The sequence below is a fragment of the Sceloporus occidentalis genome, unplaced genomic scaffold (genome assembly GCF_023333645.1).
Source record: "Sceloporus occidentalis isolate IW3139 unplaced genomic scaffold, rSceOcc1.0.p SCAF_95, whole genome shotgun sequence".
NCBI classification, from domain to species: Eukaryota; Metazoa; Chordata; class Lepidosauria; order Squamata; family Phrynosomatidae; genus Sceloporus; species Sceloporus occidentalis.
In genome coordinates this window covers 515,125-542,254 of record NW_028317075.1, presented here as the reverse complement: position 1 = coordinate 542,254, position 27,130 = coordinate 515,125, and the positions used below count along the sequence as shown (strand labels likewise).

Genomic DNA, 27,130 nt, shown 5'->3' with positions numbered 1-27,130 from the left:
GTACAGGTTGTGTTGTGGGCACTATACAGGTTGTGTTGTGTGCAGGTTGTGTTGTGTGCACCTTGCAGGTTGTGTTGTGTACAGGTTGTGTTGCGTGCACCTTGCAGGTTGTGTTGTGTACAGGTTGTGTTGTGTGCACCTTGCAGGTTGTGTTGTGTACAGGTTGTGTTGCGTGCACCTTTCAGGTTGTGTTGTGTGCACTATGCAGGTTGGGTTATGTGCAGGTTGTGTTGTGTACAGGTTGTGTTGCGTGCACCTTGCAGGTTGTGTTGTGTACAGGTTGTGTTGTGTGCACTATGCAGGTTGGGTTATGTGCAGGTTGTATTGTGTACAGGTTGTGTTGCGTGCACCTTGCAGGTTGTGTTGTGTACAGGTTGTGTTGTGTGCACTATGCAGGTTGGGTTATGTGCAGGTTGTGTTGCGTGCACCTTGCAGGTTGTGTTGTGTACAGGTTGTGTTGTGTGCACTATGCAGGTTGGGTTATGTGCAGGTTGTGTTGTGTACAGGTTGTGTTGCGTGCACCTTGCAGGTTGTGTTGTGTACAGGTTGTGTTGTGGGCACTGTGCAGGTTGTGTTGTGGGCACCTGGAGGGTTTTGTTGTGGTGACCTGGAAGGCTGTGTTGTGTACAGGTTGTGTTGTGTGCAGGTTGTATTGCGTGCACCTTGCAGGTTGTGTTGTGTACAGGTTGTGTTGTGTGCACTATGCAGGTTGGGTTATGTGCAGGTTGTGTTGTGTACAGGTTGTGTTGCGTGCACCTTGCAGGTTGTGTTGTGTGCAGGCTGTGTTGTGTGCACTATGCAGGTTGGGTTATGTGCAGCTTGTGTTGTGTACAGGTTGTGTTGCGTGCACCTTGCAGGTTGTGTTGTGTGCAGGTTGGGTTATGTGCAGCTTGTGTTGTGTACAGGTTGTGTTGCGTGCACCTTGCAGGTTGTGTTGTGTGCAGGTTGGGTTATGTGCAGCTTGTGTTGTGTACAGGTTGTGTTGCGTGCACCTTGCAGGTTGTGTTGTGTGCAGGTTGGGTTATGTGCAGCTTGTGTTGTGTACAGGTTGTGTTGCGTGCACCTTGCAGGTTGTGTTGTGTGCAGGTTGGGTTATGTGCAGCTTGTGTTGTGTACAGGTTGTGTTGTGTGCACTATGCAGGTTGGGTTATGTGCAGGTTGTATTGTGTACAGGTTGTGTTGCGTGCACCTTGCAGGTTGTGTTGTGTACAGGTTGTGTTGTGTGCACTATGCAGGTTGGGTTATGTGCAGGTTGTGTTGCGTGCACCTTGCAGGTTGTGTTGTGTACAGGTTGTGTTGTGTGCACTATGCAGGTTGGGTTATGTGCAGGTTGTGTTGTGTACAGGTTGTGTTGCGTGCACCTTGCAGGTTGTGTTGTGTACAGGTTGTGTTGTGGGCACTGTGCAGGTTGTGTTGTGGGCACCTGGAGGGTTTTGTTGTGGTGACCTGGAAGGCTGTGTTGTGTACAGGTTGTGTTGTGTGCAGGTTGTATTGCGTGCACCTTGCAGGTTGTGTTGTGTGCACTATGCAGGTTGGGTTATGTGCAGGTTGTGTTGTGTACAGGTTGTGTTGCGTGCACCTTGCAGGTTGTGTTGTGTGCAGGCTGTGTTGTGTGCACTATGCAGGTTGGGTTATGTGCAGCTTGTGTTGTGTACAGGTTGTGTTGCGTGCACCTTGCAGGTTGTGTTGTGTGCAGGTTGGGTTATGTGCAGCTTGTGTTGTGTACAGGTTGTGTTGCGTGCACCTTGCAGGTTGTGTTGTGTGCAGGTTGGGTTATGTGCAGCTTGTGTTGTGTACAGGTTGTGTTGCGTGCACCTTGCAGCGAGGGCTCGCCGTGGCATTCCTGCTCCTCCCTCCGCGCCTCCCTCACAGCAGCGATTGTCTGATGCCGCCTCAGTCAGACGGGGATGGAGGAGGGAGGGAGGGAAATGTTATTCATTGTAAGGGTTGGAGGGAATAAAAAAGAGGGTGGAGATGGGTGTTTTAGAAAGCAAAGGCAAAGGGCCATTTTCTGCCCTTCAGCGAAGAGAGAGGAGGGGCTGGGAGAGCAGGTGAAACTGTGACTAAGTGCAACTTAGGTGGGGAGGCTACAGAAAGTTACTGCGCCCAGACGAGAGCATCAGAGCACCATGTCCGACCTCTGTCCGCAACTTGGACTGTGACGGAGACCACCCTTTTTGTGTCTGTGCGATGATGGCCAAGGCGCTGAGCCAGGAAGAGGTGTTGGACTTTTTATGTCAAGGTGGTGGGAAGGTGCCAAATGCCTCCTTGCTGGCACATTTTAAGGGTTTCTTGAGGGACCCCCAGGTGTCTGCAGAGCAGCTGCTGAAGCACAGAGAGAGGTTCAAGCGCTTTGTGAACTCGGTGGCGGTGGTAAAGCAGGAAGGGGGTGTCAAGTACGTGGTGCTGAGGAGCAAGTACCAGGATCTGTTGGGAGAGGACCTGCGGCCACCGACCCCACCTGATCTGGGACACCAACCTGGTCGTGTCGGCGACAGCACAAGGGCCGATCGGGGTGAGAGTTCAGCCGTGCGAGGGCAGGCATGCACGGGACCTCAGGTGGGCGAGAGACGGAACAGACACCCCGCGGAATTGGAGGGCAGTGGACAGCAGGCTGGATGGGAGGTGAACCCCGAGACCCCTGGACATTTGCGGCAGATAAACGTGACCCCTCTACACAAGCATCCCGGGAGCCGGGAAATCACCGGACCTGTGAATGGGAAGGCATGGGATGCCTCTTCTCCTAAGGGACATTTAACGCCCGATTTGACACCCACCAGCTCCCGATCGCCGAAGGACTCATCCCCGCCACCCAAAAGCATCTCATCACCCAACAGCAGCTCCTCTTCCTACTCGCCCCTGCCCAACGAGCCTTCTCCAGCTTCAAGGAGCCCCCGGAGACAAGAGAGCAAGACAGACACAGCTAATCCTGCTTTTGTAAGTGCAACTTACAGGGATCTACAAGAACAAAGACAAGGGTGTATGTCATGCAGTGAATGTAATCAATTAAGTGTACAGCTGAAGGGTAGCTTACCCCAGGAGGTGCACTTTGCACATGAACAGCCCAGTAATGTGTATAGAGAGCAACCCTGTGATAGCCTTTATCAGGGGCAGCCTGTAGTCCTTTCCTCCTCCAGGTACATGAATACAGATCACCCTTCCCCCTCCCTGCTGCTCCCACATGAATCAGATATTCCTCCTCCAGATGTGCTGCTGGCAGAGTATGAACCAGTAAGTCCTAGCCCCTCTCCTCCTCTGCCTTATAATGAACTGCATGGCATGTGGATGTTGGATATGCCCATCTTCAAAAGTATCAGATGCCAACTCTCTTTGCAGGACTTGGAGGACTTTGTGGACCAAGAAAGCTGTGGTAGTGATGGCAGTGACAGTGGGGAAGGTGGGGACTGTGACACAGAGCACCGGGAGGAGGAGGAGATCTCCAGCGACTCAAACAATGAAAAGTATGATCATTTCATTGAACCAAAATCTGAGACCTCCCGGAGCTGCCCCTCAAACACTAAAGTCCTTAGTATAATCGAACAGTACAATAAGCCACAACGTGAGAACTCTCTGGGCATCGCAGACAAAGCTAGGGTGCAGGCAATGACACCTAGTGTACTAACTGAGACCCATAAATCACCTTACATTGCCAAATCATTCCTGACAGATCAAGCACCTATATTATTTGAGTTGGCTGGCAATGTCCCCAGGAATAGAGCCCGTGCTCATTTGCGGGAAAATATGTCATCTTCGGATGATGAATTACTTGACAGAGAATACAGGAAAAGGCGGCGTCCATCTAGATCAAAGAAATCATCCAATATTGCAGTGGTGGCCCCACCACCAGATATCGACAGACTCCTGACTGTAAAATCTGTCACATCCAATAGTTTTGTCGTAAATGACCAGCTCCCTTTTGGCAACCACAACACGGTGACACTGCACGTACCAAAAGGACAAAAGGATTCTGATCCTAAAAAAATTAGTAATTCTAAATCTTCGTTAGTACCTTTAGATCCATTAGAACACGATTGGCTTGTTAAATCTGCTTCCGGGTCCTGGCTTCAAGTTTATGGACTGTTCAATATGGACCCTAATTTGGCTTTAAGGAAGGATTTCATCTCCGGGTACACTGTTCTGCACTGGTTGGCCAAACACGGTTGTATGGAGATGTTCCAAAAAGTTGTAGCAGGTGCCAAGAAGGCAGGGATTGAACTGGATATGAATGTAAAGACAAGTTGTGGATATACCGCTTTACACATTGCTGCCATCCATGGACATCATAAAGTTGCCACCATGCTTGTGGAAAAGCTCAAAGTGAATGTAAAGCTGAGAGATAACAGTGGAAAGAGAGCATGGCAATATCTGAGCTGCACAACATCTGGAGAGGTCTGGCAGCTGCTAGGAGCACCAAAGGGTAAAACTATATTCCCAGCCCAGGCCTTGCCTATAGCTCACAGTATAAATGCACCAAATAGATCAGCTCAGCTAAACCGAAAAACCTCGCTGGCTGCTTTCCTTAAGCCCCAGCATCAAAAATGGAGAGCTAATAATCTCCCTGCATTGAGGGAAAGAGAAATCTATAGCGACTGAGAAATACCGTTTCTGCCATGTAAATGCGTTGAAAGCCTAGGGAGTTTTGTAGCACATTCCTCGATCACATATTGGGAATGCGGTGGATTTAACTCTGCTTCCAGGTTTAATTATGGCTTGGGTCTGTTCTAAGTGTATTTAACCGACTACGCACTTAACAAATGTCAAATTGAGTCTGAGGTTTTGTTTTTAGATAAAGTAACATTAACAAATCGCAATATTTTGTAGTGTCTGCTACAGTATGACTAATGGTTTGTGTCACTTTGTAGGTCATTTTAGCTATAATTTTAGAGTTTCTGGTATTTTTTTCCAATCACTTTATAATCCATTTTAAATCCAGTGTGCATTTTGGGTCCTTCTATGATATGAAATGTACATTAACAAGCCGTGGCAATGCACCACATCTATACCAAACAGGGGAGCAGCTCACTTGAGAATGCATTCTTAGGTGTGTTAAGAAAATCCACGACAATGAAAAGAAACATCTCAGAACTATATAACAGATCTAAAGCTAAAATGACATCCATCCGTATTCCTACTTGATGCACTCGTTTCAAGAGACTGGTACTCTTGTTGAGATAACAACATATTGCATTCTGTGTTCGGAATGTTGCATTATGGGTATATGCTGCCTCAATGTGGGTGAGCCAACTGGCGCACAAAATCAATCAGGACCAAGGTCCTCAAACTGGGCAGGAGCTCATTCTTCAGAATACAAGTTCTCATAAGCATTGTGCCAGTTCTGGTTTCGGGTCTTCTTCATCCCCTCTTGACCATCAGACTGTCTTTCTCTGTTACCTACCTTGTATCATTATATATGTGTATGTCAAGGGCACGCAGATATGGACTAAATTTGTTAGCTAAAAAACATAAAACCATGTATGCAGTTTGGTCAATGTACACCATAAGTAGTGTAGAGATGTTTTCTAAATGGCTCATGAGTTGCCCATTTCTGTAGCACAAGCCAGTGGTATTGAAAGGCTTATGTAGTGTGAATTTCTATTTTATCAGCAATAATGTATGGAGTCTTATTGTATTAACAACCATGGCCCACAGATACACTATGGTGCAAAAGAAATGCAAGAATGAAAATGGTATTAGTTAGCCACATCAGAGAATGAAATGTGAGTAATCATTTCTGACTTTGCAGATTATCAATTGTATGAAAATATTCTCCTGTGGAGGAGGACAATAATTGTCAATCTTCTTTTCCCCTGCTGTTAGAATGGTTTTGCTTATGCTGCCAAATTATGCTACTCTTGCTATATTTTTATATGTGTATCACACTTTGTCTAATGCACTGGCAGATTTTAGTAACAAAAAATCTAGGTGACGGCACAATCAGGAATGCTCATTCACAACCTTCATAGGGAAATGCACAACAATACTTCAAAACTCTAGCTATTTTTCTTGACAGTTATGGTCATACTTACATGAATTTTTCTTATACCCAGCTAAGAAAAAGAAAGGTCTTTGCACTGGGGTTGATTTCCTTTTTTGGATGTTTAAAGTGTGACAATCAGGTATTTCTCTTCCAAGATGTGTTCCAGAGACATCTTGTATCAAGTGAGAAGATTCCTCGCACACTGTGTGACTGGTTGAAATGGGCTAAAACTTGAATTGTAATTAATGTGAATAAAGATTATTTATATATTTTTTTAATGATGAGTTTTGTTTGACTTGCTGTTAAAGTGTATAAAGCAGACAGATTTTGCGCTAACTCAGCACTACAACAGCCACATTATGTATGTGGCCTAACCACCGGCGAGAATTTTAAAGAAACAAAAAATTTACAACAATATTCTGCTATTATAATATGATGAGATTAGAAGAAAGGTTACAAATTTGTAGAATTTAGGAGCCAGGTAGACGTTGTAAAGTTTGTTCAGAGACTCTGTGTAAACAATTGTAAATTGATTGGAGTCTGCAGAAACACTCACAGTAGCAATAGTTCCTCGGGTTCTGGATTTTGTCAAGCTCTGCTGTAAAGATCTGAAGAAGATGCGTTAGCTCTATAAAGAATGTATATGCTGAGAGTCTACCTCAAATGATGGGCTCTTATTAAAGGGACATTCCATCCATAATTTACACTTAAATACATTTAATAGCTGAGAAGTCTCTTAACGTTTACATGGTGACCCTCTTGCAAATGCATGGGGGTATTCTGCCTTTTCCTACCCCTTGCTATTTTCAAAGGAGGAGATGTCTTTGGCTGAAAGCATGTCCTGACGTGATATACTTGCCACCAGTCATCTTCTGTGCTGCAAACACAACACAGGGGGATGTAAGGAGACCTCCCCCATCCTCTACGTGGGAAGGAGATGTTTTCTTCTACTGATTGGCTACAGCTTTTTACCTACCTAAGGTAGGTGATTTTATTTTAAAATTTTTTTTTACAAATGGAACATGTAATCACACGCCACTTTAATATGTGTTATTGTTTGGTGAGGCTGTCAGGGGCGTTAAACTATCCCTTTAAAAGGTCTTACCGCCTGCTTCAGACCAGTATGGGTACAATCTAATGCTTACATTTCAGCCGCTACAAACACAGGTCTTTAGTTACTTGAAGTGTATACTTTAAACGAACAGTGTTGTATAGTGCTATATTTTGTCTAGTATGCTTGATGCTTTTATATGTGAAAATCTGACATAAACATGGTTTGTTTTTCCTTTGGAAAATAAGCAGTATATAAGTCAGTGACATAGAAGATTCTACGGTGAAAAAAATCCCTAAAATATGACTGTGATTTGGCCCTCTAAATCAATTAAATCAATTTAGCTGAGTTGTCCTCTTCTGCAGAAACAGAAAATCTTACTTGATCACGCATGCACGTTTTTCACACTGAATGATAATTGGTACTGTTATTTTTTATTTTTAGACTTTTTTGGATGTTCAAAATTAACTCGTTACTGCTTATTTAGCATTTCATGCATTATAGGGAAACCTGGTTTTAGAAGAAAAGCTCAAACATCTGCATCACACATCAAGTGTCTTTAATATTGCAAGGGTTAAAGAAGATTTTTTTAAAATAGGCTTTTCTGCCTTTAAGTCTGTGGTGGCCCCACCTGGCATTATGATGGCTCATTGAGTCCAGAGAGCAAACCACAGCGATGAGGACCATGAAGCCCAAAACATGCATCTGAGGTTGTTGGTTGGAAATTTGCTTTGTGTTCTGCCTTGGTTGTTGGGGTTAATCTGTATGTTGATGGAAATTTTACTTCTGTAATGGCAACTGTTAGCTAAAATGTGAGACTGTCCAGGGCAATGCAGCTTTGTAGGGTAGGTTATTTTTATGCCATTGAGCTAGTCGCACACCTTCTTGTTTGTATTCTCACCCTTTGGAATAACCTGGATGTCTCTCCAAATCTAAAGATGAGTTCAGATGTCGCCCACCTTGCCCTGTGGCTAGTGCTATGGTTGCTGCATGTTCTGAATCATCTTTTCATTAGGGTAGATCCAGTTTGACTTGTTCAACTGCTCAACAGGCCAGGCTGTAAAATGACATCCTATATTCTTGGTTTAAGTGAGTGTACGGGTTGTTTTCAACTACTTAAAATGAGTATGGTTGTAGAGAGATGAGCTGTAGAGAGATGCTTGACATGAAACAGATTGTTTCTGCCCAATGGAGAAATGTATCCAAAAAGCAACAGTGAAAAATAATTTGATACAAAATGGTAAACAATTTCTCCCACAAAGAAGGAAAAAGCAAACGCAGTCAACAACTTTCAAAGCAAAAAATGTAGACGTCAAGGAAAATCAGGAAACCATAATCTTTAAATTATTTGTTAGGCCAAAAACCTTTACTATACAGGAAAATCATCACTGTATAGAGCCACTGTGGTACTGTGCATAAGGCCAAACCATTTCGGTGCTGAAGGTGTATACTAATCCAGAAGATGAAGTCCATTCACAGAAACGTGTCTAATGGTTGCCAAGCATCCTGACATTTAAGATACTTTTGGAATTTCTCTACATAGCCTAATAGGGAATTTACTTTACTGAGAAATTTTATGACTTGGCCTTTGAACTTGAAGTCAAAACAGACAAAAACAAAAGAGAGGGCTCAGAATTTTCGTTTGCATTTTGTTGCTTTCGTTGAACTTACATTCTAACACACACTTTTTCATTCTCTCAATCCCCCTCGTTCACTCTGTCTCTCATGTCTCCCTACCTTCTGTTGACCGCATCTGCGTCCCTGTCTCCTTTTCTGCAGATCTGCAGGTCATAGTTGCGTCTGCCAGTCAGCCCCGCACTGGATATCGAGTCAGATGCTCTGTGGGGTTTGAGAAGAGATATGTGCATCAACTCGCACAGATCTCTTTTACCCCTGCAGCTACATTGGTGGCCACATGTATAATTAGTTGGCCATAGAAGACCATAAACAAGCCGCTCAGTTGATAATAATTAGTCCATGTATTTGTCACTGTTTAAATTACATTATGCAGTCTATTGACTACTTACTTTGTGACTCAATGACGGATAAAAAAAAATAGTTAGATACATCAGATACTAAAATTAGCAGCCAAAGAATGGTCACACCTTTGTGTAATTACAGTCTGCACTCTCCTTTAATCTGTTTCTATGGAGACAGGGAGGATGGCATAGTTGTAGTTGTCTACTTGCATCCTACAAAAGTATTTTCTTACCAGAAGGGAGGAGAGTCTAAAGATAAGTTTTAAAATGTTCACTGTACACATAGTAAAACACTGTGGAAAGAATATACCGTATTGGCTCGGATATAGGCCGCACCCTAAAAGTTAGGTGCTTTTTTAAAGAAAAAAATGTCTTAGTAAAAAAAAAACACTCGCATATGCTGCTTCTCTGCCCTTCCCAGACATGCTGCCACTCTGCCCTCCCCAGATATGCTGCCACTCTGCCCCCCCGAGATATGTTGCCACTCTATCCCTCCTGAGATATGCACTCTGCCCCCGAGATGTGCCCCCCCCGGGATATGCTGCTACTCTACCCCCCCGAGATATGCTGCCACTCTGCCCCAAGAGGTCTCCCCCCCCCCCTAGACTCCCCGGGGTCTTGCAGGGCCGGCGGGGGACAGCTACGCAGTACGCGTACTCAACTTCCGGTGCTGGCACTTGCGCCGTGGGTTGTCTAAGCGCATCGCGCAGACGTTCACCGGCAGCGGCGATGCAAGCGTTAACAACCTCCGCTGCCGGCACGTCTGCACGATGTGCTTTAACAATCTCCCTTGCCGGGACTCCCCCTGTGGGAATTCCCGGCAAGGGAGATTGTTAAAGCACACCGAGCAGACGTGCCGGCAGCGGTGGTTGTTTACGCTCGCATCGCCGCTGCCGGTGAACGTCTGCGCGATGCGCTTAGACAACCTCCCGTGCCGGCACTCCCCCCGTGGGAAGTGCTGGCAGGGGAGGCTGTCTGAGCGTATCCGAGAGTAGGATACGGGTCCCCTGCACCGCTGCGGGGGATCTGTATCCTAACCCCGCTGCCTGCCCGGCACTGCACGTCCCGGGCGTCGGGCGCTAGACCTCGAATATAGGCCGCACCCCCACTTTAAAGACTTAAAGTGGGGGAAAAAAGTGCGGCCTATATTCGGGCCAATACGGTAATATAATAATAATAATACTTTAGCGGTGGAAAGAAAGTATTTTGGTGAATACCTTGATTGATTAAATAGATTGCATTTGATTGCAAGCTTTCATGACTACTTTGGTCTCTTCTTTAAGCAATATGCATGAATAAGAGCCTAAATAGTATTGAAAGCTTGCAACACACACTTATACACACACTCATTATAACACACACACGCGCATGCTAATACTTACACCTACGTAAACCCTAACACACACTAACTCTAAAACACACACACTAAAATACACTCCATCATCTATCAATTACACCTCCCATATCATCACAACCTTGACTGGAGCCTTTGTAGCATGATGTTATGTGACCCCACTGTGCTCCCTCCTCCGCAAGTGGGACAGTCGAAGTCAGAGCAGCCCTGTTTGAAGAATCAGGAGGCAATAATTTATCATTTAAATAATTTTTGACGTATTTGTAGGTACGGATCAAAAGAGTATGCTTGATACAGGGCCGGCGATGGGGGAGAAAGGCAGCCTTGGCACTTGTTACACTCCTGTAGCACACAGCTGTGAGTATCCAGCAGGCAACCACACACCCAATATCTCTCTGGAGCATCAGTAAATGTAAGTGTGTGGCTCTATAGGCCACTGGCCTACTGAGCATTTGCCATATTTACAAAATACTTTTTTTAATGATCAATTAGCCGTTTAAACTCAAACATGGATTAGCTAACGCAACGTGCCATTGGAACACAAGAGCGATGGTTGCTGGTAAAGGGCCTCTGTACGCCTATGATGATATTCCATAAAAAATTGGCAGTTTCCAGCAACAAAAGCATTTTGTAACATTAACGATGTCTACAAATCTTAATTTGCTTTTCTTTAAAAAACAAGGACGTGACGACAAACATTTGAATGGTAATGTACATTGTTGCATTCTTGTTGCTAACAGAAACCTAAAAACATGAAGGCGTGTTTGTCTCCATGGCTGTAATGGTACGTTTGCCATGAAATACTAAGACATTCCTCTGTAGGAATACATTGATGGTGTTTTAACATCTGAAACAAGACATTCCTAGCATTTTATGCATAGCTTTGCATGAGGTGCCAGTGAATACTTCTGCATTGACTTCTGCTTTTTTTTTTTACAAAGCTGCATTGAGGGTTATTACTTCTATGATTTAGGGTGATCCCACACAGTTGGGGTTTCTGTGCTACTTTGGAACTCACACCATTAATGACATGGATAATGCAAAACACTGTAGGGCTGCTGCTGCAAATTTACAGATCCAATTGCAATGCCACAAATCTCTTAATGTATCTTGGGAAACAAAATCATTGTTTATGATACTGTCACAAGTTGTATTGTGGAGAACATCACCCATCACTGTTCAGCTGTTCATCTCCTATTATACACACGTACCAAGTTTTTAATGCCAATGTCAGGACACCAACTTACCTGGGCAGTGGGTGGCTGAGCACCTGCTGCTTAAAGCATCCGTCATCTGAGCTGCAGGTTGCGTGGGTAGAAGGGAGTCTTAAAGGGGCTATGCCCTGCATATTTATAGGATTGGAGTGAGACTATTTATACTACTGCTCAGTTGTTATTTGGAGCTTCTAGTTGCAACATGTCGTTTGATACCCTACCTGAACCAGCCCCTGTTACCTTCTCCTGACCTGTTCCTGTTATTGTCTGACCCCTGGTGCCCTTACCTTGTCCCGTGCCCCCAACCGCCTCTGGGGGTTATTGGACTTTGTTTCTTGATTTGCCCTCCAGTTGATATTTCATTAACCCATTGTATGCTGGTTACCATTCACCTGCTGAGAGCAAATACCTTTGAACTCACTACTGCCCATTCCAGTTCACAAGTACATGTCCTGCCACTGCTGCCAATAACAGTTAACCTGCTGTCCGCAAGCACCTGTCCACCTGCTGTTACCCGTACCAGTCTACCTACCGTCTGCCAGTACTGGACACCATCCTACTACCTAAAGCCTTACTTATAAGAATTCTGCCCTGCCTCCTCTTCCTCTACTAGTCAAACTAACCCCCCCCCCAATTGGCTACCGGGAAGTGCAAGATACGGCCTATCCGCATAGGATTCCTACGCTCCTGTATCTCTGTGCAAAGTAGGCCTAACAATCTCCTAGTATAACAGTATATGCATTGTACAATTACAATAATTTTGTAAAGGTTGATAGAGAAAATAGAATATTAGTGAGGCTTAATTGCTAAAGTTAATGAAATCAATTATTCTTTTTGCATACATAAGGTATGGTTATGGGTAACCTTTTTCATACTGGGCAACTGACTTTTAAGCTGTCGTACCTAAATAGATCACCCTAAATGACATGATTTGTATATCATACCACATCTTCTACACATAGAACCACAAATCCAGATTCAAATTCAGATCAGTTCTGCTCTAGCACCACAAAGCCCCATTCTTTGGTACTCCTCTGACTATCTTAGCTAAAATCTAAAATGCAATGCACTTTTATTGTGAGTTATTTATTGTGAGTTTATTGTGAGTTGTGTGTGTATCACATTATTTTTGTTTTCCATTTTTCCATTCACCAGGTGCTTTTTGTAAACCATACAATCCAATACATCCTTCATACAAAATTTGTCCTGATCGTGGAGCTTTAATGGCTACAAGAATGCCTCGCTTTGTGAAAGGTGCATTATATTACTGGTCTCGCTAGAATGAATGGCTCCAGGTTTATAACAAGTAATGACTGTGTACATGAATTACATGCTGTAGCTTTGCTATAAGAACTATCATTTTCTAGCTAAATGCTCTTTGTAACTTGGCATTATCTGTCTGTTAATGGTTACAGTTGTACAAAGAATGTCCATGTTATATCTGCTTGGTCTTTAATTGTTAGCTTGTATATGCTTTCAAGTCATGCCTATACAGGATGTGAATGAAATACAGATCTTGTAGTGTGATTTACAAGGTATTGACATTAAAGTGACTCATTTGACCCCCCACTAAGGTTTTTGAGCTTACTTTATTTAAAGGGAATACTATCAACTATTAAAGGAAACATATATCTGCGATCACAAATGTATGCATGTTAGAATGCCTGGCTTGTAGACGCCATGCCGCCTAATGCCTCAGTGAGGCGGGCTCACACGGACTTCAACGGAGTTCCTCGTCTGGCAGTAAGTCCTGTGGTGGAGAGCAAAGAGCAGTTCGGAAAAAACTAAAGTAACTAAAAAAAGGCTGGGTGGCATAAGTATAAAGGGTAGTAGGGGCAACAATACACAAGTGGGGGCTGGCGGGGAAATCATATAAGTCAATACTAGGGGGTGGTGGCTGGGGTATAAATACACATTGTGGGGCTGGCTGGAGGGCACAAATACACGTAGGGACTGAAAGCATCAATACACAAGGGGGACAAGCTGGGGTCATCTCTTCTCATAAATCAATACTGGGAGACAGGCTGGGGGCATAAATGCACATAGTGCTGGCTGTGTTGAAAAAAAAATATTTTTTTTTTGTTGGAGCTTAGCTTGTCCAGATGTGGTGGCAGAGCCTGTCCTGGTGTGTGTGTCTGGGTGTTGATGTGGCAGAGCCTGTCTTGGTGTGTGTGTTTGTGTGGCGGAGCCTGTCCTGGTGTGTGTTTTGGTGTCGGTGTGGCAGAGCCTGTCCTGGTATGTGTGTTTGGGTGTTGGTGTGACAGAGCCTGTCTTGGTGTGTGTTTGTGTGGCGTAGCCTGTCCTGGTGTGTGTGTTCAGGTGTCAGTGTGGCAGAGCCTGTCCTGGTGTGTGTTTGGCACTTTACTTACTGTAGGAATAAATAGAACTATTTAATTTTTACTCATCCGGAGATAAAACGCACTCCTGAATTTGTAGTCCAGTCCAAAACTTTTTAGGCTCATAGATCAGTGAGAGGAAAAGTAAACTTTTTCTGTTATTTAATATATTTTAATCTGCATATTATATTAAAAAGGATTAGTGGCAGTAAATTGTGGCTTCAGGAGTCCCGTGAGTATGATGACTTTTTTTTTAGTGTACTGATAAACTCCCAATCCCATCACATAAGATTCTATCCTATATTACCTGCCGAGTACTGATGTCCTCTTTATCCAGTACACATGGATGCCGAGGTGTCCAATGTATTTATTTCCATATTTTTTATTATTGTGGTTTAGACACTTGCCACATTGTAATTGACATCAGGATAAAAATACATTCAGTATATTTATATATTATTTTGATTTAGGGATGGCCAACACTAATGTCAGTTAGAGTAGAGCCCATCGCGGGACTGCTTTTTTAATCCCGCCCGCTCCCGCAATGTGGGTGTTCCGCTCCCGCCACATTTGTGGCCAATCCCGCCCGCTCCCGCCACATTTGTGGCCAATCACGCCCGCCTCCTTACCTGATTTTCCGCGCAGTCTCGCAAGGCTGCCCTCGAGTTGTTCCCTCACAGCATCTCTTCTCTTGCTCCGCCCATGAACAAGGCGGCGTCACGGGAAGTGACGTCACATCACGTGACTCCGCCTTGTTCATGGGTGGAGCAAGATAGGAGACACTGTAATGGAGCAGCGAGAAGGCATCCTTGCGGGACTGCGCGGGATTACCGGGACCCGCAGGCACAGTGCCTGACCGCTCGCAGCCCCAGAAAGTTTTTTGGCGGGACCCGCGGGACCCGCCTCCCAATGCAGTCCTCTAAGTTAGAGCTCTAGTAATGCTCAACTAGGATTTGTGATTTTTACTCAGAGAAATAAAAAAAACTCAGGGTGATACATGTAATTCCAAAGCAGAGATATACAATCAGTACCTCAACTGTGCTGGCTAACAGTGCAAGATTCCAGAAGAATAAGCAGTACTAGTCTGCAGCATGGTGCAGCTGGTCACTGCCTTTTTGAAGCTCAGAGAATATGTATATTCTGCATTCACCACTTCTGGTGTTGATTCTGAAATGTCAAGGTAAGAATTTGTAAATATGTATAATGTTAAGTCCTCCGAGGCACCCATGATGTCAGATATTTGGAATCTGTGCAGATAACATTGAAGAGAAATAAACCCTGTCGATGCCAGAAACAAACATGTTTGCAGCCCATGGAAGTCAAATTTCAAATAATGGCACCTAGACTATCAAAATGGTAATCAAATATAAAATAGGTTTTTCATTTTATACAGTATATACAGTATTTTGTTTTGTACTTTCTCACCCTGACATTTCAAAATTGTTAACTGGGACTTATCATGAATAGTTATCTTCATATCCTAGTATAGATCAGTGAAGACTGTGTGGGAATCTTGCACCAAACCTGAGAACTCTCCATGTTTGGCCTGGAGTCCCCATGTTTGACCCACAGTCTGAAGCCATGCTTCCACAGGTCTCTGGATACACTATTGCCCTACTTCATGCCTTCTCAGCGCCCACTGAAGTCTTTCTGGGGCAGTCTCACCCTACACACAGCTAGCTCTGACCCTTCAAGAAGCCACACCACCAGAAGGAGAGCTGGAGTAGTCTGTGCTGGGAAGTTCCCAGGTATGCTTACTGCCAAACCAAATAGTAAAGTTAAAGTATTTTGTATGCAGCCTTGTAGAATTATCATTCAGCTCAATCAGTTCCTGGATAGAAGAAGAAAATATGCAGCAGCAATAAAAGTGTAAAAATGTAAGTGTAATAATGTTTACAAAGTGATCAAAGTCCACTGAACTCTGTTAATTGCATGAGATACTTATTGCAAAGGCCATGCACTAGGTGCTCATGCATATTGTGGCAGTTAGAGAATAAAATGTCAGCAATAATATGTGGAATTTAATGTTTTTGATCAGTTTGGTAGGAATGACAGATAATATTTCGACTTATTTCATAGTGAGCTCATGCATAAATATGTAAAAACTGTGCTTCTTACATAATGATATATAATGCAGTCATGTGCTTAGAAAGTGAAGTGAAAAGTGAGAGGGACTGAAGGTTTCCATCTATACAGTTGTTTCAGTCCTAGGGCTCTGCCACTACATCTTGAACTTTACCAAATTAGGTTACCAAACCTTATGTGAGCTCAGATACAATTTGTGTAAAATGAGCTGTCTGTCATTAAATGATACCCCACTAAAAAGTGCTTAAATGAGCATTCTTCAAAAAGAAAGGAAAAGTAAAAAAATGAAGCACTTACCTGTGATAGCTCTGCAGCTGCACTCCTCCTTCATGGTCCAGCGATTCTTGCCACCAATTTGCAGCTTAAAACAGCCAATCAGTGGTAGGAAATCACCATCCAAAAACATTTCCTTCATGAAATATATCTTCTGTGAACTTAAATTTTAAAGAGACCATGCAGCCATCATATGCATCAAAGTGCTTATGATGGCTGGAGTATGCCTTTAATGCAAGTTGATATCACATTGATTTCTGTTGATTCATCTGCCCTTAGGGTCAGCCTGCCCTTGATTAGGACCCCCCATTGGTTTAAGGTATCTATTAGAAAATGAAGGGAAAAGTTTTATCACTGTAATAGTTGGGCGCATAGCATTGTCCAAAATGTCTTAGTATGTGCCCTTCAGTATACAATGCTATTCTTCCAACTTTGTGGTAACAGTTTCGAGAAGGCACTTTTCTATTCCAGTGTGGTTGGGTGAGTTTGGTGTGGAAGAACTTGACTGGCCCGCACGGAGCCCTGACCTCAACCTCATCGAACACCTTTGGGATGAACCGGAATGGACATTGCGAGCCAGGGCTTCTCATCCAACATCAGTGCCTGACCTCACAAATGCTCTACTGGATGAATGGGTAAAAGTTCCCACAGAAAAGTTCCAAAATCTTGTGGAAGCTGTTATAGCTGCAAAGGGGGGACCACCTACATACTAACATAGTAACATAGTTCATAAGGTTGAAAAAAGACCAAAGTCCATCAAGTTCAACCTATACTGTCTATGTATTTAGAATGTGATTATTATTACAAATTATTTTTAAAGTAAGGGCATGCAGCCTCATACTAGTCTGGACAGTGGAATCAATCCGTAACAAGAGCGGCCACTTGACTTCTAGGTGAATAGACCCAAGTGCAAGGGGATGTTGTGCCAATGTCTTTGTCTGTTAATACTATCAGGGACTTTAGCACGTTCAAGCCAACAAGTTTTATAAATTGTTTTATAGACTCTGTTATTATTACTTAATAAATTGCCATAGTGTTTGGTGATTGCTATAGCCTCTTATCTCGATGCCAATATTCCTGTGTTTTTATTTAATATAGTGTAATGGTCATATTCAGATTGCCCATGTCAAGCAAATATTATGAAAAAGGTAAACTCCATATATGGTCGGTTGATCATTAATGCATTAAGAGTCTGTGACATAGCCTACCCTAGGATCCAGGGGCTGGTAGTCCAGGGGGGAGGTAGTCTTCCTGCTGCAAAACCAGGCAAAACCTCTTGTGGGATCAGCTCCCCCAGTGCGCTGATATTCAATGTGTTGGCTACAAGGAAGATCTTCCCAACCGTCCCATTTACACTCTAGAGGTTGTGCCAGCTTAGTGCAAACTCCATAGACCGCGTTAAACGCGTCTATGCATCTTTAAGACACAGTGCACTATAAAACATCATATTTAATGATATTAATAATGTTTCTTTATTAAGCACTAACATATTCCTCAACAGTGTATAATTTAAGGTTCATAACAATGGTTTTTGACAGCTATATGCTTGGTATATGATCTGTGCTTGTTATTTTACCCCAATTTACCAATTATACAATGTTATTATCATATGGCTTTGTGGCAAACAATAGAAACTCTCAACCTTAATCAGCCAGAGGAATACTCTTGAATTAATTCCGGGGGGGGGGGGGATTCATTAGCATTGCCATAGGGTTTGAATAAGAATGGTTACCAAACAATGGTGACCTCAAGGCCTGCAGATAAAGGAGGTTTATTGGAACATTTTCCCTCAATACAATATTGTTTTTGGACAGTCCGGTCCTACTTAACTCACATATCTGTTTAGTTTAATTGTATAAACAGGAAACTTCATGGAGCAGCCATTAGGAATTATAGTGTTTTTGACTTTCGATAATCTAGCATTTTGCCTTTAAGTTATCTGTAGTGTGTTTACAGGTTGACATTGTTTCTTAAGAATTGATGTGTTTGTCCGCTGTGCTTCCTTATCAACTGGCACCCAGTCTGGACAAACAAGCAACGCCATTGTATTTCTATTGGATAAAAGGGCATCTAACAAATAAGAAAGCTCCCATAAAATGACATGACTTTCCATGACTATGCTTTGGCGTCCGACATACACTATGATCTAGTACATGTTAATAAGCATAAGCAAATACTTAGCCGGATTTTACTAATCAATTTACTTATCTATTTCTTCTTAAATCTGGATTATGTAATTTATGATACTTATTGTGGATATATTATAATTTACTTCTGTAATCATCTCTGACATGATTTACAGTATATTGTAGGAATAAATTGAAACACTGTATTTTGCCATCATGTGATACAAGGAATGTTCTAGAAACCCAGTATTCACTAAAGAGGCAGGCGATGTTTCCACCTCTCTCAAACTTTGCCACGGCAAGAACTGATTAAAATTTAGCAAGGACAAAATCTTTCCGTAATCTGTGCTCAAATAAAGGTCATATAACACTTCTGCCAGTGTTCTGTTTTTCCAGTGTGTATGGTTGGATCCCCCCAACATGTCATTAACCCTTCAAGTGCCAGATTTGTATGTGATACATTTTTGGCAAATAAGATCTTGAGTGCCAACCATAAACGATGAAAAAAAAAAAATAATAATTTTTTTTTCTTTTATATTTTATTACATTTAAAATATATAAATACAATTTGTATACATTATGAGTAAGCAAAATCACTTTACTAATTGACACTTACATCCGTACATTAAAGATGGCATTATTATTGTTAATATTATTATTATTATCTTTTATTCATATAACACCCACAATTTACACAGCACTTCTTACAATACACATTTGCAAGGTGTATGACAAAACTAGACTAAGACTAATACATTAGGTAAAGAGGGCCCTGTTTGCAAGTTTACCATCTAGTAATACATTTTATTAAACATTATATGCATGGTCATTTATATTAAGTCAATTGTTTACCGGATATTTGATCAGTGACCTAACCCCATTTATATCATTTATTTCGACTTAAATTACAATTTCTTCACAATGATCTGATTAACTTGTGTGTACTGCCTGCATTGACATCTATAACAAACATGCCCAATCAGTAAATAATTTAATTAGTAAATAATAAAAATAATGTTTTGCAAGTAGGCAAGGGCAATGGTGAACAAACAAATCTCCAAAGGTTACATTAAGTATCAAGAATGACCATGAGTAGCTAATTATGTTTTAAATTTTGATAGATAACTGTAAAGTACTTAAACTTGCCTAAAGCAACTCTATTAAGCAGCAGCTAACCATAGGACTAAAGGATAACCCTGCAGGGTTTCTCTCGGTTTATAGTTAAACATGCCATAAATTAATAACAATCTGGTAATTTATGAGGGCATTAAGTCATCAAGTTTTACTCTGGTGACCACAGTGTTTACTTTTTTCCTTCATATGTACTTTATCGTAAAAATGTGAAGCAGTACAGCACGCAGAAAAAATGTTCGAATGTTCTGACATCCGCAGATTAAAGTGCGCTTAAACATTTAGCTAGAAATGTACAGCTCTGAAATTATACGGCATGCAGAAAAGTAAATGCTGACAGAAAGCTAATGGCTTTTTATGCAGATAAGTGCAGATTTGGATTTTCCTTATATTTTGACAGTTAGACCCTTCAAATTAAAATAAAAAACCCAAAACACAATTTTTACTAGAAAAATACCAAATTCTAAATGTACCTTGTGTTGACCATGCTACATACAGGAATAGTGTAAATGCTCAAGGCTGAGGTGAGGAGCTACCATAGAAGAATATTAAGCAGCCGCTTAGTGTCCCCATTGTATTAAGGTGCCCATTACAAGAGAAAAAGTAGACTGGCAACAGGCATACCTGGGACCTTCCCATGGTAGACTACCTGGAGCTCTCCCTCTTCTGGGGCAGTGGCTTCATGAATGGGCATGTCTAGCCATACATAGGAGCAGGGCTAACCCTGCAAGCCTTTATGCAGATAATTGGCTAAATTGGGTGGTGACTGGGCACTGCCAAACACCTCTCTACCACCAAGTGAAAGACGAAAGTGACCCGGAAAAGCAAGACTCCTCTCGGAGGCTCTGGCTCAAACTTGGATTGCTCTCACGTATGGTCATTGGTTCCTCATACAATTATATGCTGTAATATATTTTTCTTTAAATAATGTGACCATAGATCTTGCAGAACTAGATTAAATCTCAACCTTTTTTTCTTTACGGCTACAAAAATCCTACAACCACCCATGGTTAAGGTTATCACATTGTTAAAACCCACTGATGCCTGTTCAAACTGGGGGGGCATTAATAATTTCCAAAAGTAATGTGCTATGGAATTATAATTTTGTTATTGGGCTAAAATAATACTTGATCATTCAACACGGAAAGCCTGAAGCCACAATTGAGTGCGACTAATCCTTGAAATAAATATTATAACACAATAAATAACTTTTCCACTAAATGATTTCAGGGCCTTGAACGTTTTGTCCCCTGAAGTCACTACAACTTCAGGAGGGCATTTTATCTCTGGATAAATATAAATTAAATAATTAAGTTAAGTGCAAGGAAACAGATGACCAAACACACACACCAACACAGGCTCTGTCACACCGACAACCAAACACACACACCAGGACAGGCTCTGCCACACTGACAACTGAACACACACACCAGGACAGGCTCTGCCACACAGACACCCAGACACACACACCAGGACAGACTCTGCCACACTGACAACTGAACACACACACCAGGACAGGCTCTGCCACACCGACAACCAAACACACACACCAGGACAGGCTCTGCCACACTGACAACTGAACACACACACCAGGACAGGCTCTGCCACACAGACACCCAGACACACACACCAGGACAGACTCTGCCACACTGACAACTGAACACACACACCAGGACAGGCTCTGCCACACCGACACACAGACACACACACCAGGACAGGCTCTGTGACACAGACACACACACCAGGACAGGCTCTGCCACACCGACAACCAAACACACACACCAGGACAGGCTCTGCCACACAGACACACACACAACAGGACAGGCTCTGTCACACCGACACCCAGACACACACACCAGGACAGGCTCTGCCACACCGACAACCAAACACACACACCAGGACAGGCTCTGCCACACAGACACACACACAACAGGACAGGCTCTGTCACACCGACACCCAGACACACACACCAGGACAGGCTCTGCCACACTGACAACTGAACACACACACCAGGACAGGCTCTGTCACACCGACACCCAGACACACACACCAGGACAGGCTCTGTCACACTGACACCCAGACACACACACCAGGACAGGCTCTGTCACACCGACACCCAGACACACACACCAGGACAGGCTCTGCCACAACAACAACCAAACACACACACACACCAGGACAGGCTCTGCCACACAGACACCCACACACATCAGGACAGGCTCTGCCACACCCACATCCAAACACACACACACACCAGAACAGGCTCTGACACACTGACAACCGAACACACACACCAGGACAGGCTCTGCCACACCAACACCCAAACACACACCAGGACAGGCTCTGCCACACCAACACCTATACACATACACAGAGGACAGGCTCTGCTACACTGATAACCAAAAACACACAAACAGCAGGACACAATCTACGTCACAGACGTCTACATCAGGATGGATTTTTCACACTGCATTGTCGTTTATACCCCCCTTAGTGTTTTTGCCCCCTGTGTATTGATGCCCCTGCTGCCCATATATATTTACATTAGCCCCAGTTGCCGATAGCAGGTATAGATCAACACATTAACACACAAACCAAGCTTTGCATGTATAGATCAACTGAAATTCACTTGTGATCTCAAATAAACAGAATCAGACATACAAATCCTGTATTTGCAGGTATACAATAGTATATGAAACGTAGCATTGCAGGTATAGATCAAATAAATACATGGAAACAGCATTGCAGGTATTAATCAACTGAATAAGACATATTAACCCTGTATTTGCAGGTATACATAAATAATGTATGGAAACATAGCATAGCAGATATGGATCTACAGAATAACACACAACCCCAGCTTTGCAGGTATAGATCAATTGGAATTCACAAAAAAACACGTAATTAAAAGGTATATTTAAAACCCCCTAAATTACAGGCATAGATCACAGGTTGCATACCCCAAAGCCAGCCCTGGCAATCACACTCCTATCGACGGAGGTAGAGGCCTCGTGGAGGAGAATGGGGCCCCTCTCTCTCCTCCGCATTAAAAAAAAAGACGGGATTTAAAGTCGCATTGCGACTTTTTTCCAAATTCGGCAGGGGGGCAACAGGGGGGGCAAGGATTAACCCCTTGCCCCCCTGTAGCGACGCCACTGCCTCCGCTTGATGGTAACCAGGCATCACAGAATTACATACAAATCAGACTTCACTACCTGAATCTAGTCAGTACCATTTTGTGTACACTAAACAGGCTTCCTCTCTGCATTCCGCTCATTCCAAATATTTAATTGTGCTTTTCAACAGCTATATCTTTCTGTATTTATTACTAAATTCAATGAAATCACTTAAAGTATTAAGCAATATCAAAACAGACTGTTATGTCTTAAATCGCTACAAGAACTCCAGAATTTTAGAGAAACAAGATTCCGTAATAAAAAGACCACATAATAGGGAACACTTTAAAGGGTACTTTATTAAGCTTCAATATTCCTCAGACTAGTAAATGAGATATTTCTATTGTTCTTTGTTCCACAAGTGTGGGAATCATATCATAAGATCTAAATGAAACTGTGCCTTATATGTGTTTTGCATATTTTGGTTGTTTGTTTTGGGAAAATTGCAAATCAAATCTCTCCAAGGTATTTGTTAAACTGGAATAACAAGGTTACACCTTGCATGCAGGAACTACATTGGTAACATCTGAAATGAATTTTGGTGGCTAGTCCTGACATGTAGAGAAACATCAGATAATCTATACATCAGTTAGTACCTTTGCTTGTTTCTGGTATTGCAATCATGTTCTTAGGTACTTATGTTGGGTGAGACATTAAAAAACGAGGGGTGAGCCGAGTTGAGCCAGAGCCCTGCACACTTTGTGGGTCCGACATGTAAATTGGCAAGTACGCAGGTCACTGCACATCTGGAAGGACACTAAGAAGAATGTGATACTTCCTTGGCTCATTCCCATAAATCATTGTCATATAAAACAGGGATGATGGGAGAATATTTGAAAATTAATTGCAATCTATTTTTTGTCAGTAAATCAGATTTTCACCTTGAGATTCTTTGTCCAATGACAAGTAATCTGATGAATGATTGATGCTATATGTCCATTGCTGTGCAGTCTGATCACAGACAAGTTAAGGGTGTATTTTGAAATGGAGTATACGGTAATTACCTTGAATGGGGGACAGGTTCATTCAAGAGCACTTTACCTCTTATGCTTTTGTAGTAGAGTTGTGTGGATGGAGCCAAATAACATCATGTAATAATATACAGATTTAGCAACAGTGCACAATGCCAGTCAGTGGCTGCAAAGGCCAACGAGATATTGGCATGTATGAAACAGGGTATTGATCAATAAGAGGAGGCTTAGACTTGTGCACGCGAGCAAAATTGATTCGTTTCCAGGCCATGAGTTTCACGGACGTTTGGCTTGGACGTCTTTTTTTAAATAAAATTAAATTTGTGGGGCGGTCCCATAGGAAAGGTCCCTGAAGCCTTCTAGACTCACCTTTAATTTATAATAAATAATAGAATTATTTTCCTTAAAAATTCCCCCAGAGTAAAGATGGTCATATAGGAGCCACAGCAGTAGTAGTAGGGGCACTGGGCCTGGGTAGGCAGACACTGGCAGATGAGAGGCACATGTAGCCCCATGGAGCAGGACTGAATATATTTTATACATATTATAATGCCAGGATTTGTCACCAATATTTATTTATCATTTATTTATCAATGAAAAATAAAAGATGTGTTATTTCTGGTCAGCAGGGGTTTTCTCCTTGCAACTCTCCCATGTATGTCATTTTTTGCACAGTCTCTTTCTTATTGAAGAATTGTGAACAGTGACCTTAATTGAGGTATGTGAGGCCAGCAGTTTTTACATGTTAGTCTGGGTTCTTTTGTGACCTCCTGAATGAGTGGTTGATGTGCTCTTGGAGGAACTTTGGTAGGCTGGCCACTCTTGGGAAGGTTTACCACTGTTTCAAGTTTTCTCCATTTGTAGATAATGGCTCTTACCGTGGCTTGATAGAGTCCCTGATCCATAGAAACAGCTCTGTATCCCTTTCCAGACTGATAGATGTCATTTACTTTGTTTCTCATCTGTTCTTGAATTTCTTTGGATTCATATGCTGCTTTTGGAGACATTTTAGTCTATTTCACTTTGCAAGACAGGAATATAAACCACAGAAACATGTTGATGTATACATTAATGTAAAAATGAATTATATTTAAGATGTACTTTTCCGTCTCTAAAGACCGTACTCAGTAAAATAAAAAAATAAAACTGTTATTTGCATAGAAAGATTGCAAGAAAAATGAATAGGAGATTTAAGATAGCAGCTTGATAATATAAGAGAAAAGCTACAAGATCAAGAAGAAGATGCAGAAGTTGCCGGCAGCGAAGGTAGGGAAACATTGAGAGAGTGTGAGAGAGTGAACGAGAATGAATGAGAGTCTGAGACTCTGAGTGAATGTGGGCACCGGACAATGAATTTTGTTTCTGAATTACAATTGCCCCACGAATGGGCAGGGAACGAAAATTGTTGCTCAAAAATGAATAGGCCAAAACAAACCCAATTCGACTATTTCTCATATTTATGTAGTGATGGCATTGCAAACTCCAAGTGTTAAATGCTTATGCAATTAAATGTGAGATATATTTACCTAGATAAATTGTGTAATATTTCTTCTGTAGATAACACTTTTGGAACATATTCATCATGGAAAAACATACCGTATTTGCTCGATTGTAAGACGAGTTTTTTTTTAGAGCAAATGCTCTGAAAAAGACCCCTCGTCTTATAATCGGGGTCGTCTTATAATCAAACCTCAAATAGGTCTGACTATGAGACGACTAAGATCCAGATCCCCCGCAGCTGCAGGGGACCTGGATCCTCCTGTCTCCCCCCGCCCGCCCCACTTCTGAGTCCCCGGTTTGTAGCTGGGGCAGCGTGTAGATGTCTACGGGATTCGCGTAGACAACTTCCACTGCAGCAGGAAGGAGGTGTGGCTAGCAGCAGGGGTTGTCTGCGTCCCTCGCGCAGAACTTCCCCGGCTGTCAGAGATCTCTGATCTTTGACAGTCGGGGAAGGTCTGCGCGAGGGACGCAGACAACCCCCGCTGCTAGCCACGCCTCCTTCCGGCTGCAGCGTAAGTGCGTGGGATCTTCACGCTGCCCCGGCTACATGACAGGGAAGTCAGAAGCACCGGTAAGTTTGGGGGGGGGGCGGGGGAGTGTTAAATGGGGGGCATAAGGCATTTCTGGAGGCAGAGTGCTCTGTGAAATGCCTTTTAACCCCCTTAATGCCACTCTGCCTCCAGAAATGCCTTTTTAACCTCCCTATATGCCACTCTTCCCCATAATATGCGTTTTAACCCTCTAAATGCCAGAGTGGCATATAGGGATATAAGGCATTTCTGGAGGCAGAGTGGCACATAGGGGGTCAAAAGGGATATCATGGGGCACAGTGGCATATAGGGTTAAAAGGCATATCATGGGGCACAGTGGCATAAAGGGTTAAAAGGCATATCATGGGGTACAGTGGCATTTAGAGGGTTAAAAGGCATATCATGGGGCAGAGTGGCATATAGGGGGTATAAGGCATTTCTGGGGCAGATGTGCATAACTGGGGGGCAGGTTGGAAAATAGAAGGAAATCAAACCAAAATATTTTTCTCAATCATAGCTTTTATTAAAAAAAAATAGTTTAGATGAATTAACATTTACTGGTAAAACTTTTTTCCTATAGGGTCGTCTCATATTCAAGCTTTTTCTTTTTTTCCTAAATTAATATTCAGATTTGGGGGGTCGTCTTATAATCGGTAAAATACGGTACTTCCTCCATACAATTGCTTACTGACTCGGGGTCCCTTAGGGCAACTGGTGGTCCAACAAACACTCATTCGGGAGCAGCCATAAGGTGATGGTGAGGTGTGAAGTCAGGATATTTTAATGTGAGTACACATACATGTGTGTGTGTGCTAGTGTGAATGTTTATATGTATTATGTATATGGTCCTACCATTTAGAGAAGCTAGGCAGCTCCCTACAGCCCTGAGCTGGTAGGAGGCTCTGCTTTTTAATGTTATCAGGGAACTGCCTGCAGGAGTATGTGCAGTTTGCATAGGCTTCTAGAAATCCTAGTGTTGGCCCTAACTATGCATGTATTACCCTTATATATGTATTTATTTACTAGATGGTTGATTTATGAGATGTACTTTTACAGTATAGTAAATGTGTATCTTCACACAAAAGGTTTGTCCAAGATATCACAATAAAAGAAGGTCTTATCTTATAGATACCTGAACAAGAGACCAAAGGCAACGTTAGATGACATTGATTATCCGGGGGTCAGAATGAACCTTTCAACATTTCAACAACTATTGAATAATCCATCTGTGTTATCCATCAAAATGTCTCCGCTGTCACTGAATTTTATGAATAAGCTGTAAAGAATAATACAGGTCAATGTATTGTTTCAACCACATTTGATAATATAGAGAGAGACTAATTAGATTAATCTAATAGGTTTTAAATACACATGAATTACCAGATATACAGAATTATCCTAAAACTGTTTACATTAACCCACTAGGA

At 42.5% G+C, this 27,130-nt stretch overlaps 1 protein-coding gene across 1 annotated transcript; it reads left to right on the top strand.

Moving 5' to 3' along the window:
* Positions 1-2,193: 2,193 nt before the first annotated feature.
* LOC149284290 (ankyrin repeat domain-containing protein SOWAHB-like) lies at positions 2,194-4,593 on the top strand. Its single transcript, XM_089496879.1, has one exon. It carries the CDS (start codon positions 2,194-2,196, stop codon positions 4,591-4,593), a length of 2,400 nt encoding a protein of 799 aa, XP_089353005.1.
* Positions 4,594-27,130: the final 22,537 nt, after the last annotated feature.

Excerpts from the sequence above, each read along its gene's own strand:
- LOC149284290 (XM_089496879.1), top strand. The coding sequence starts at position 2,194 with ATGGCCAAGGCGCTGAGCCAGGAAGAGGTGTTGGACTTTTTATGTCAA.